The sequence below is a fragment of the Lepidothrix coronata genome, unplaced genomic scaffold (genome assembly GCF_001604755.1).
Source record: "Lepidothrix coronata isolate B3197 unplaced genomic scaffold, Lepidothrix_coronata-1.0 Scaffold55, whole genome shotgun sequence".
NCBI lineage: Eukaryota > Metazoa > Chordata > Aves > Passeriformes > Pipridae > Lepidothrix > Lepidothrix coronata.
Genome location: NW_016690235.1, coordinates 940,530 through 953,925, shown reverse-complemented (window position 1 = coordinate 953,925; position 13,396 = coordinate 940,530). Strand labels below are relative to the sequence as shown.

Below are 13,396 nucleotides of genomic sequence, written 5' to 3'. Positions count from 1 at the left end.
AGTGCATGGTCACTTGCACAGTAAGGAAGTTCTTCCTCATGTTCAGGTGGAACTCTACTGTGCATCGCTTTCTGCCCATTGTCCTATTGCTTGGCACCACCAAGAAGAGCCTGGCTCCACCCTCCTGACACTCTCCCTTCAGATACTTACAGGCATTAGTGAGGTCCTCTCTCAGCTGTCTCTTCACGTAGCAGCAGCAGGAGTGCTCCCTGTGGGTCTGTGTAGTGAGGGGGGCTGGGAGCGCACACGGCAGTTCCCACTTTGGGGCCGGATCCCACATGACAGGAGGCCAAACTCTGAGCTCTGCCAGAAGCAAGCCCAAACTAGGCATGGGCTCAGGCATTATTTTAAAAAGTTCTTCCCTGGAAGAATCACAGAATCATTAGGGTTGGAAGGGACTTCCGGAGAACAACTAGTTCAACCCCCCTGCCAAGGCAGGGACACCTAACAGCAGGAACATGTCCAGGTGAGTTTCCAGTATCTCCAGAGAGGGAGACTCCAGGACCTCCATGGGCAGCCTATTCCTGTGCTCTGCCACCCTCATTGTAAAGTTCTTCCTCATGCTGAGGTGGAACTTCTTGTGTTTTAGTTTATGGCCACTACTCCTTGTCTTGTCACTGAGCACCACTGAAAAAGATTCTGACACCTTCCTCTAGGCACCCACCTTTGAGATATTATATGCATTAAGGTCCCCTTTCAGGCTTCTCTAGACTAAATAAGTCCAGCTCCCACAGTCTCCCCTCATGAGGGAGATTCTCCAGACCCCTCATCATCTTTGTGGCCTCTGCTGGACCCTCTGCAGTACCTCCATGTCCTTTTTGAGCTGTGGAGACCAGAAGTGAACACAGCAGTCCAGATGCGGCCTCACTGGGCCCGAGGTGCAGGATCACGTCCCTCGACCTGCTGGCAGCGTTCTTCCTAGTGCATCCCAGGCTTCCGCGGGCGCTCCCGGCCGCAAGGGCACACCGCCGGCTGAAAGAACGAGAAGGCGCAGCCTGGGAGAAATCAGGGGGAAAGGACTCATCCTCTTGCTCGGCACCGCCGAGAAGAGCGCAACTCCCTCCTACCGACCCCCTTAAAGCGCGGGTTCTGTCGCGACCCGCCTCTTGTCGCGACCCCGCCTGGCCCCGCGCTGGCCCCGCCCCCGGCCGCGCGCACGGCGCGGAGCGCGGCCCGGGCCCGGCGGCGGCGAAATGGCGGCGTTGCGGGGCCCGGGCGGGCCGTGGGTGCTGTGCCTGTGCCTGTGCGCGGCGCTGCTGCCGCGGACGGCGCGGGGCCTCACCGACGGGCTCTACTGCGGCCGCCGCGTCTGCTACGAGGTGCTGGGCGTCAGCCGGCAGGCCAGCAAGGCGGAGATCGCCCGCGCCTACCGGCAGCTGGCCCGGCAGTACCACCCCGACCGGTACCGCGGGGAGCCCGCGGGCGGCGGGGCCGGCGGCGCGCAGGCGGCACACGAGAAGTTCCTGCTCATCGCCACCGCCTACGAGACCCTCAAGGTGAGAGAGCGGGACCGCCGCCGCGGCCGGAGCCGCTCCGGTAAGCAGTCAGGGACGGGAGGAAAAACACCACGAAAAACCTCCTTCGGTAGCCAGCCCGGGAGTGCGGGGAGGAGGATGGAGTTCCCTTGGAAATCCCTTTGTGTTTAGGATTCGTTCTTTCGAAAATATTTTATTTATTTTTAACGAGCCGGCTGGTCTTTATCTTAGAGGCGTACCTTTAAAAGTAGCAGTGACCCGGGTAGCATATGCGATCTGTAAGGGAAGGCTTGTCAGGGCAAAACATGTGTGATTTGGCAAAGATGGAGCCCCGGAATAGAAGAAAGAGACCTGTAAGTGTTTTAAGACTACAAGGAATTAAAAAAGGGAAGTCGTTTGGTGGGTTTTTTTTTCTTTTGGAGGAGGAGTGTTGAATGGAATGCAGTTGAGTCTGTCAAAATTAAATTTCCTATCCCAAAATTATATGAGGGAGAATGAAGAAAAACACAGAGAAAATGAGAACAATGAGGTTTTGAAATGGCCTTCCATTGGACAGATTCCACAGCCCTGTAAACTAATTCATAAAAGTTTTGTAAAACAATCTTGTAATAGGTTCTTCATCTGAAAATCTTTTCCAGAGCAATATTTATTAACTCCAGTCCATCTGGACTTCTCTTTCTGAAGTTAAAAATACTTATTGTGTGGATTTCAACTGCTTGTCTATTTTCCAGTTTTAAATGTCTTTCACACAGTGCCTGCTTGTTCATTTTAAGACTACATATGTCCTACTTAAATGGTCAGATAAGTCTGAGAACAAAATAATTGAGAATATGAGAAAAAGACCAAAGATCTTCCTCTGTGCTTCATACTCACTTGATCTATTGCCAGTTTTACAGCAGCATGGTCATTAGTGCGATGTAAAACAAAGCTATAACAGAGTAAGTGAAAACAGGAATCTGAACCTGGATGTGTTTTTCATCTCATCCTGCAGGATGAAGAAACACGTAAAGATTATGACTACATGCTGGATCATCCTGAAGAGTATTACAGGCATTATTACCACTACTACAGCAGGAGATTGGCACCTAAAGTGGATGTCAGAATAGTGATCCTAGTTACCGTGTGTGCCATCTCTGTGTTTCAGGTAAAATTTCATGTTTACATCATTCTCTGAGTTTCTGAAGAGAGAGGTGTAGTGACAGTTGTCATAATGTGCCATTTAATAAAAAGTGAGGGTCTGTTCCTCTCTGCTGTGGTGAAGTTCTGCATGGTGTCCGTAACAATCCTGAAGTCAGAATGTACTGAGCAGATTTTTAACTGCCTTTGGTACCTTGAACAAAAGTAGAGATTATTTTCTTTTAATTTCATTGAGTCAAGTGTAGCTTTTCTGAAGAAGTTATGTAGTTCTTCCTGGCAGGCTCAGAATAGCCTGTTCTTGAGCACAGGCAGGACTAGTGCTCCAAATAATGGGTGTCGGTTTGTCATTTTTTAAAAAACAGACTAATTGCAAATTAAATTCAAGACTCAATTCACACAGATGATCAGGAGTTTACTAAGATTTGAATCTTACACCTTTAAATCTTGAAACACCACAAGGATGAAGTCAGGAGAGAAGCAAATTCTCTTCAGCAGAGTTTACTCTGAAGGTGGTAGATCCAAGGTCAAGAAAGCAGCCTGTGTCTTAGGTGAGAAAATTTGTTCTGTTGCTGACACATATTTAAGAGTAGGAAGATGCATGACTTTTCTTTGGGATCTGTTAGATTACTGGCTCAAACATCATTAATAATAGCCAAGAAGTTTGAGGTATAAAGATACAGCTTAGTCCATAGTGTAGGTATCTCACGATTAGTGAGATTGGAAGTTGAAATAACAAAACTCATTGATCAGAATTTGAGAGCTTGGAATAATAAGTTCTAATGGGACATGCAACCAAATACCTAATTTCTCTGATTTTGTTCCAATGGCAAAAGTTTCATTTCACATCTTATTTCTTCATTTGGCTGTAAGTGGAGACACTTTCCTGCAGTTCAGCTGCCAGATGATTGCAAATTCACTGTAAGCATCTCTGTAAACTGGTTTGCCTGTCTCGCTTTTTGTTGTTTCTGCTTCTTGGCCTTTGCTAAGGTGCCTGTCTGGTTTCTTCCATGATTTCCGTGCCTCATCTGATGTCATTTACAAGGCACTAGATGGGAACAACATCAGTTCTGAGCTGACCATGACAGTCATTGTGCTCCTCCTGTCTTCAGAAGGAATCCATTCTTGGGGCTGTGCTGTGCAGGGCCAGGAGTTGGACTTGATGATCCTTGTGGGTCCTTTCCACCTCAGGATATTCTCAGGATATTCTATGATTCTGTGTTCACCCAGGCAGTATATTCGTGGTTTCTTGTTTGGGTTCTTTTTCACCCCCATTGAAATTCAGAGGACAGTTGGAGATCAGAGAGCGGTGTTGAATCTTGCAAAGTGAATCCTGTCAGGCGAATGAGATCATCACATACTTAATCCATGTTTAATGAACAGTGGGTAACAATTGTATAATCAGATGTTCATATATTGGCTACTTTATTTATAACTCCAAGGAGTGGGGCTTCTGAGAATGGCTGGCACAGCCTGGCATTAACCTTGAGAAGTTGACGATCTTCTCATAAACAAAACCATTCAGAATAGTGCCTGCTTGTCCTTGCTTGTCACTGTAAATTGCTGTGAGATACAGTTCTGTACATCTATTTTCCAGGTGCTTTACTAAGTTCAGAGGAATGATTACAGCTTCTGTAATACCACAGTAGAACTGTTACCCTCAGTTTTTACCCTTATTATGATGTAACTGTGGTTAAAGGTGTGCAACAGCATTATGTCTTTTTTTTTTTCCTGGCAAACCTCTAGATAGGAATGTGTCTGTATAAAAATAAGTTTTTTACTTTTACTGTTCTTAAATTACAGTTCTTCAGCTGGTGGAGTAGTTACAATGAAGCTATCAACTACTTAGCTACTGTACCAAAATACCGTATACAAGCCACTGAGATTGCTAGACAACAAGGTTTACTCAACAAGACTAAAGAAAAAGGAAAGAACAGGCGATCTAAAGAAGAAATTCGTGAAGAAGAGGAAGAAATTATCAAAGACATTATTAAAAATAAAATAGATATAAAGGGTGGTTATCAGAAGCCCAAGATATATGATATCCTTCTATTTCAGATCCTTCTTGCTCCTTTTTATTTGTGCAAATATGTGGTTTGGTACTGTTGGTGGATTTATTGTTTCACTATTAAAGGGCAAGAGTATGGTGTGGAAGAGAAGCTGTATATCATACGAAGGTACATGAAAATGTCTCAGTCTCAGTTTGACAGCTTAGAAGATCATCAAAAAGAGACCTTTCTTGAACGGCAGCTGTGGATACGAGAAAACTACGAGGTGGGTAGCCCTGGTGAAAAACTAATGTTAGTTACCCATTGCTCCCAGAGTAAGAACAGCCATCTTGTGAAGGTGCTTGGGATGGGTCTGTGCGAAGCATTACTTCAATTTCAGCTATTGCTTTCCAAATTGAAAACTGTGAGACAATCACTTGGTGTGTTTCCTTTGACTTCTTATATACATGGCCTGGTAGACAACAGCTCCTGACTATGCCCATGGGTGTAGGAAAGGATTTGCTCAGCCAGAGGACATCTGTGTATGCGTACAAGATTCGGTTTAATCTGATGAAAGGCTTTCTTATAACAATGTGTTATCATAAGGTTATTACAGGAGGTTGAAGACTATATTCTCCAAAAAGCAATAATTTGTATTAAGGATTACCCTGATTGTCTGAAACTCCTATGTCGTCAGTCTTCTAAGCTTAATTCCTAGCTCAGGGCTTTTTTTTTTTATTGTGGTTGTTGCTGTTGTTGTTATTGTTTTGGGTTTTTCCCTAACTGTTTCTTGATAGTTCTTTGGCCGTCAGTGAATCAGGGACTGTTCCTGCAGTGCTGAATACCTGTTCAAGTGAGGATGGTAAAAAAGGCCACAACTGCTACTCTTGCCATGGATAGCCAGTTACTAAATAATCAATATATAATTGTTAAGGTGTCTGTGAGAGCAGCAAAAGAACATTAACCACAGCATGGAATTTGCAGTCCAGAATGATTTGGGATGCTGGGGCATGGCAGATTGAAAAAATACTCCTGATTGTTCTGCACAGGTGCATCTGTGGGCCATCTGGGTGAGAGGTTTCTAAAGAAAAACTTGAAAATACAGACTTGGCCTGCTTAAGGGGAAGACAAGATGCTGCTGCCCTGCATCTGCTGGGAAAAGAAATGGGATGGTGGCAGGACACCAAAGATAGGAGAATGCTTCTTCAAAAGAAGACAGGGGTGTATTACTCTACAAACCTGAAGAGGAAAATAGTAAAATAGATGCTAATATAAGGAAAGGACTAGCTGGCAGGTGCATATGCATGTTCAGTTAGTAGGGGTTTGCTAGAAAACAATCTGGAAGTGCAAAAATTGAGCAGTGCTACTAGTCAAAGCAGGTGTTACATAGAAAAGGGCAGATAGGATGGAGAAAAAATGTGGTTTCTGATCCATGATGTTTTAACTAGTCATGTTTGGGTCACTGAATATAAAAGAGCTGTATTTGCCACAAGTGAAGTGTGTTTAGCCCACACTCATTTCCTGTTGTGGCTAGCTGCTGATTTTCAGTAAAGAATACATGAAAGTTGCACCTGTATAGTAATATTTATTTGGGACTTCCTGGAGAGAAAATAGTGTCTTTGTAGGTAATTGCTTTAATAAGTTTTTCTTTAATAAACTTACCTGGTCACTGGAATGCATTAAAGCTTTCAGTGTCTGCTGTGCCATCTGGTCGGCAGTTCACCAACACTTGCAGAAGATGGGGTTTCTTGAAGCCACGTGGACTCCTTCTCATTCCAGTATTACTGAAAATGGAGAATAGTCATGCTTTATTCTCTTCTTGGGCTACTGGTGCTTTTGTTTGCCACTACCATATCCTTATTTGAAATGTAGTCATGTATTTTCTAGGCTGAAAAACATGCTCTAAGTGTTTCTCCCCAAAAGCTTCTCTGTTCTTTCATCGTTGGAGATGTCTATTTGCATATTGTTCAGTTTTCTAGTGTCCCTTTCAGGATGGGAAAGATCAAGTATTCAATACATGGTTGCATCATGGAGCTACACAATATTTTTTTTCTGTTTTCTAATGATTCTTCACTGAATATTGAGGTGGTGTATTTATGTAGCAATCTATAATATTTTTAAATCTTGTTCATGCATAGGAGAACTTTAAATTAAATTGCCTTCTGAGTCAGGAGAAGTCAGATGACACTGAGATGACATAAACATGTATGGTATTGAGATTGATGTTGGCTGTACCTACATAAACTGCCTTCCAGAATAAAAATGTAGGTGCTTTTTTTTTTTTTTTAAGGACAATTGGCTTTGCTAGTAATTGTAGATTTCATTACAATGACACTGTTTCTTGTCAGAAATGTAATTATTTGTCAGTTGGTATTGCAAATACTTGACACAGAGATGTTAACTTTGTTGAGAACCTTAATTAGGAATAAAAAGTTCCATAGCAGTATTCTAATAGATAATGACTTTGAAATGGGAGAACTACAGTGAGGAACTGAACAGCTGCATTGAACAGCATGTGTGCTTAGGAGGGACTCCAAGTTTAGCTTTTGGAGCATTAGCCATTGCTTACTGTGTATTTGGTTTTGTTGAATGCATAAGCATCTAGTTCTTTGGAATAAAAGTTCTGGAGCTTGCAGTACCATCTTAAAGAGAGTAGTTCTGCTCTCAGCAAAAAGGGGAATTATCTGGACTACGGCTCTTGGGCTGCAGGTGCTCTGACACTTTGTGTCGGCCAAGGTCTGCTTCCATGTTGCAATTCAGTCTTCTGTAAGAAAAATAAACTGGCAAATGGTTGAAGTATAAACACATCCCACTTCAGGCTGACTTAAGCTGTTTCTTCAGCCTTACTAAAATCTTTTCTCTGTCTATCAGGTCTATAAACGAGAACAAGAGGAGGAGTTAAAGAAGAAGATGGCCATGGATCCCCGATGGAAGCGATATCGGCGGTGGATGAAAAATGAAGGACCTGGAAGACTGACTTTTATTGATGATTAAATGTGTGCTAATGTTGAAAGTGATTTGCAAAACTTTTCATTACGTCGTTCAGAGTTTTGTCTGCTGTGACTTAGCAGTGATCTAAAACTCAGGAATTTTAAATCAGGCTGAAGCATAATACAGGTTTACCGTTTTTATAAATCAGACCTATTAAACAGGCTCAGCTAAATGTATATATGCCATTTACTTGGGGATCTCAGTATGGAATTCATTATTCCAAACAATGTATTTTTGCTAGATATTTCACATTCATCATCAATGGAACCATAACTCTAGTTTTTCCGAAAATGTTCCTAGTTCAAACCTTGAAAGTCCTGTTTTTCCTCTTTAAATTGAAGGGTTCCTGCAAATGGACTCTGGAAATTCATAAAAAGGATTTCGAAGCAAGGACCATTTTCTGTTTTCCTCTCTTTTCTTCTACTTTTCAATCTAATTTCTAAGATGCCAAATTGTTTTTTTTTTTTTATGTAAACAATATGGGGATTATACCAGACTACTGCTATTCCTGGTCCAGTTGGAAATGGTTTTTATTTTTTGTGGGAATAAATGATGCATGATTGATCATCATCGTGATGCAAACAGGCCTTAATTCTTTGTTCTACAGAGTAGTTAATGAAATAGTATGTTTAGATATTTTGTGTTCGTTTTTTCATCTTGTACATTGAATTATACCTGCTTGTTCAGAACAAGTATACCAGTGAATATTAGTCTACTAAATGTGACATTTCTTTCACCAAAGTATTGGTTAAAGGGAAAAATGAGCCTTTTATTAAAAAGGGCAATTTTGATGCCTTAAGTAAATAAAAATTTATATATGCACACTGAATTTGTTTTAAATTCTAAATCTAAAGTATCCAATGTGTTTATCTCTTCTGATCAGACCTCGGAGTACTTAGAATAAATGATGCATAACAGCAGACTGGTTTCCTCTGTAACTCAGCCCAGGTCAGAGAGTTTCCATGATTTGCTGGTAAAAGGGATTCTGTTACCTTATTTCTCCTCACTAATTTTACTGGGGAAGGGCAGATGGGAGCATAGTCTTTAGCTTGTCATTTATGACACCTGTAAAAGCAAGTTCCTCTGAAGGGAACTGCTGAAGATGGTGTGTGATTAGCTGCCTTCTGTGCAGATTGGTTCTGGGAGCACAGCTTTTGAACGTGCTGCTCCTGACAAAGCCCATAGTAGCTAAACATTTTAAAATGCAGATTAATTTTTGAAGCAAGAAGTTTCTGATTCTGCAAATGGGACCTGTCCTCATTCTTTGCAGAAGAGTCTTCTTTATGCTTCTTTTTCTAGTTTACCTTTCACACACTTCTGGAATGTTTGTCTCAGTTTTCTGTTTAAAATAACACATGTTCAAAAGCATGATAGAAGCATTATGCTAAGTCTCTGTACGCAGTAGTAAAACTGAAGAGGAACTGCTAGATTTCCCCTTCTCTGTGGACTGTGTAGCAATAAACTTAATTCACTTTGTATTCAATTGTCAATTTAAATCTAAAAGTTGTAAAAGAAACTATATAGAATAAGCTGTGCTTGCTTTCATGGAATAATCTTGGGGGCACTGCAAAGGTGCTTATGAAGTGAGAGACTGCAGCTTGGGTTTATTGCTGCTTCATCCCCCCAGAACACAGTCTCCTGTAAGAGTGGAAGGGGGAAGATTAGGTTGCTGTGGTAGAAGCAAAGAATGAAGCACAAATAAAATGGTAAAAGAATGAGGCAGGTGTATGCAAGAGGATCTAATCCTGTGCCCTCAGTTTCACAGAGTAACAGCTCTGCAGCTGCTCCTGACCTTGTGCCTCATTTTGCTCTGCCCTTTCCCAAGTATCTGGGTTTTGCAAATATGCAGTAAAAACACAGATCTATTTTCCCTTTTTGCCTACCTTCCTTGTAACCATGATTAATTTCTTGACCTGACACTACAGTGGGAAATCAGTGCAGTGGAGGTACAGTCTTTTCAGAGGACAGAACTGTATCTTTCAGCAGCAATGGTGTTTCATCTCTGTAACACTGTGGCCTGACACCAAGTGAGTGAAGAAGTCATCAGGTATCCTACAACCTTCTAGAAAGGAGCTAGCTAAGCTGCGAGTTCCCTCTTTGTTCAACATATGAACCCTTTAAAAATAACCAGATGCAGACATCAATTAATGGAATGCACAAAAATTTGCTGGGCAGCAGCACTGCAGTCACAACTTTGTGATGAAGGGTAGAAAAAACTCATGTGTCTTTAGAAAGCTGTCAGCACTGCAGTGACACCTCGTTAGCTGAGGCTACTGAGCATTTCTAGCCTAACATGTCATTGGAGTTCTAAATGGCGTCTTTTTTCTGGGCATAAATTTTCAGAGAGTGATGAGAGTTACAATACTATGCCCAGTATAACCAGTGTAGATTCAACTGACTTTAGAGAGAGGCATGTGCATGAATAAGTATTGCTGGTACAAGGTAATGGTGAGATTATAATGGGGAAAAGTGTGACAAGATAATAATGACAAGGACCTTGTAGAAGATTCAGCATGAGTCCTTTCCATGACCATACTGAGGCTTTGAGGCACAAGAATGTGCGTGGCTGGTTGTCCCTATGGAATCAGAATCATTAAGATTGGAAAAGCCTGATAGGATCATCAGGTCCAACCATCAAAGCAGCACCAGCACCATGTTCAGCACTAAACCATGTTGTCAAGTGCCATATTCACAGGTTTTTTGGATGCTCCCAGGGATGGTTCCTCCACCATTTCCCTGGGCAGACTATTCCAATGTTTTACAACCTTTTTCATGAAGAAATTTTTCCTAATATCTAAACTATACCTCCCCTGGTACAGTCTGAGATAATTTCTTCTTTTGTTACATGTGAGAAAAGACCAATTCCCCACCTCAATACCTTCCAGGCAGTTGTAGAGAGGGATAAGATCTCCACTGAGCCTCCTTTTCTCCAAGGTAAACAACTCCAGCTGCCTCAGCCACTCCTCACAGGACTTGTGCTCCAGACCCTTCACCAGATTTGTTGCCCTTCTCTGGACACGCTCCAGTGATGTGTTCAAACAGACTTCTCTGAATGTTTAAGCAGAATTCTCCATTCCTTCCTTTGATCTCTGTTGCAGATGGAAGCTGATGATATCTTTCTCACCTTTAACCCTTCTTTTGAATACAAATAGATGTTATCAGGTGTGTTTAACAGGTGTTGCTTAATGCTTATGGAAAGCTTTTGTGTTTTACCTCCTGCTTGGCAATTGTTTAAGCCGGAGCTGCAGATCACATCCTAATTGGCACTCAACATAGGGCTCTGCCTGTCCTGATCTGAACTTCACTGGAAACTGAGTAGGGGGCACCTCCCCAAAAGACCATCAGAGATCACGAGAGACAGGCCCATACAGGCTGTAACAAGTATTGCACAAGATTGCCAGGTTCAAAGACTATGCGTTAGGTAGATGTTTACTATGTATTAGATAGGTCGGTTTTTGTAAACCTTAGTGTATACATTTCCTTGCTTTTTACGCTTTTGTGTGCTTGATTTGTGGAAAAACTTCCACTTTGCACCCCGCGCAAAATAAACGATGTCTCCTTTCTAATCCTGACTCTTTGTCCATGTTTAGAGAGTTCCTAAAGTTCAGCAACACCAGCACCTTGATGTCTATCTTGAAGTAGGGGGCCCAGAACTGGGCACAGGACTCGAGGCATAGCCTCATCAGTGCCGAGTACAGAGAGATAATCTCTTCCTTGGTCCTGCTGGTCACTTTGTTTCTGATCCATGCCAGGATGCCACTGGCCTTCTTGGCCACATGGACACACTGCTGGCTCATGTTCTGCCACTGTCAACTGGCACTGCCAGATCCTTTTGTGCTGAGCAGCTTTCCAGCCATTCTTCCTCCAGCCTGTAGCGCTGCCTGGGGTTGTTGTGACCCAAGGGCACCACCCAGCACTTGGTCTTGTTGAATCTCATACCTTTGGCCTCAGCCCATTGATCCAGCATGTCCAGACCCCTCTGCAGAGCCTTCCTGGCCTCCAGCAGATCAACACTCCCATCCAACCTGGTGTTATCTATGAACTTGCTAAGGACTTGATCCTTGTCCTAGTTAGGACAGCTGAGACCAGTTCATCATGATATGGGTGTAACCCAAAACTGTGTATTCTATAGCCTTCCATGCCATTTCCCAGAAACTGTTGTCAATAGACTATTCGCACCCTCTGCCCATAGAGCCTGACTCCTCAGGCTATAAACTAGGTGTTAAGAGGCCTGTGAGATAGGAGGATGCTCTTGTCCTCAGACCCTTTGTGGAACTCCCCGCCCTGAGGGAAGTATTGAGCATTCCTGCCTGAACTAGAGGATATATAATCCTGGAGTCTTGGAACATTTTTAACCACTCGTGGGATCCAGAGGAAGACTGCAGGTCATCGCTCTCAACCAGACTTAGACCACCACCCTCAACTGGACTGCAATCACCACTTCTGACCAGACTGCAACAGCTCTCCCACCAGCAGGTTTTTCCCCTCTCCCTTTACTTTGGACTCAAGTGGGGCCCAAGGAACACCACTTTGTTCATGCCCCAGGGTACTGGGTTATACATTTGGGTTTTGTGGGTTAAGACCAATTGTTTGTTTGTATGATTGTACTTACTGTATTATTTTAATAAATTGTTATTCTGACTTATAATCTCTCCTTTGAGTTGAGTTCATTTCCCCTGCTGGTTAACTTTTAAACCAGCACAATCCTCTTGTCCAGGTACACAATGAAGATATTAAACAGGGCTGGTCCAAATACTGAGCCCTTGGGAACACCACTCATGACAAGCCACCTACTGGATTTAACTCCATTCACCACTACTTTCTGGGCCTGGCCATCCAGCCAGTTCTATACCCAGTGAAGAGCGCACTCATAAACACAATGAGCAGCCAGTTTATCCAGGAGAGTGCTATGGGACATGGTGTCAAAGGCTTTACTAAAGTCCAGGTAGACAACATGCACAGCTTTTCCCTCATCCTCTAGTTGGCTCACCTTGTCATAGAAGGACATCAGGCTGGTCAAGCAGGACCTGCCTTCCACAGACCCATGCTGGCTGGGTCTGATCCCCTGTTTGTCCTGTCTTAAGTTCAGAGCAACCATTTGAGGCTATAAGCTTCAACCTACTGACTTTTCAACAAGGCAGCAAACTAATGGCCGGCAAACCCCTGCCAAAAAGTGAAGGGACTTATTTATGGCCACTGGTGAAATGGTGATGAACAGTTTTGGGTGAGGATGAAACAACATTGGCAGCAGCCGCCAGGCAGTTTGAGCCATACAGCTGCCTGTGGGCAGAGGAGGATGCTTAGAACTCCGTCTCTGTCAGTGTTAAGGGGCAAGTTTGACTGGGCTCTGAGCAACCTGATCTAGTGGGTGGCATCCCTGCCCAGTTGAAACTAGATGATCTTTAGGATTTCTTCCAACCCAAACCATTCTTTGAGCCTATGGATTCTCTTTCATCTCTTCTTTCTTGCCCTCCTTTTTTTTCCTCACTTCTTCCCCCCCCCTTTTTCCTGCTCCTTTCCCCTCCCTTTTCCATTTTTTTCTACCCTTCCCTTTTTTTCTTTGCCCTCGTTTTTCTTCTTTGTCTTCCCTTTCCTTTTTTCCTTCCCCCTACTCTTTTTGTTCCCTTTTCCTTTTTTCCCCCTCCTTTTCTCCCTCCCCCCCCCCCTTTTTGTTTTGTTCCCTGTTCTTCGCTTTTATTTTTCTCCCCTTGCTGTCCTATTTTAACCAACGAGTTTTCATCCCCCGAAGCACCTTTAGTCCCCACCCAGTGCCGCTGAGGGCGCCGCAGGCGGCAGCGCTCGGGGGTG

General features: G+C 43.3%; 1 protein-coding gene across 1 annotated transcript; it reads left to right on the top strand.

Moving 5' to 3' along the window:
• The first annotated feature begins 1,193 nt into the window (after positions 1 to 1,193).
• Positions 1,194 to 8,508, top strand: DNAJC25 (DnaJ heat shock protein family (Hsp40) member C25). Its single transcript, XM_017816422.1, has 4 exons — positions 1,194 to 1,496; positions 2,467 to 2,619; positions 4,413 to 4,883; positions 7,469 to 8,508. The coding sequence occupies exons 1-4, from the start codon at positions 1,194 to 1,196 to the stop codon at positions 7,589 to 7,591; spliced, it is 1,050 nt and encodes a 349-aa protein (XP_017671911.1). The 3' UTR covers positions 7,592 to 8,508.
• Positions 8,509 to 13,396: the final 4,888 nt, after the last annotated feature.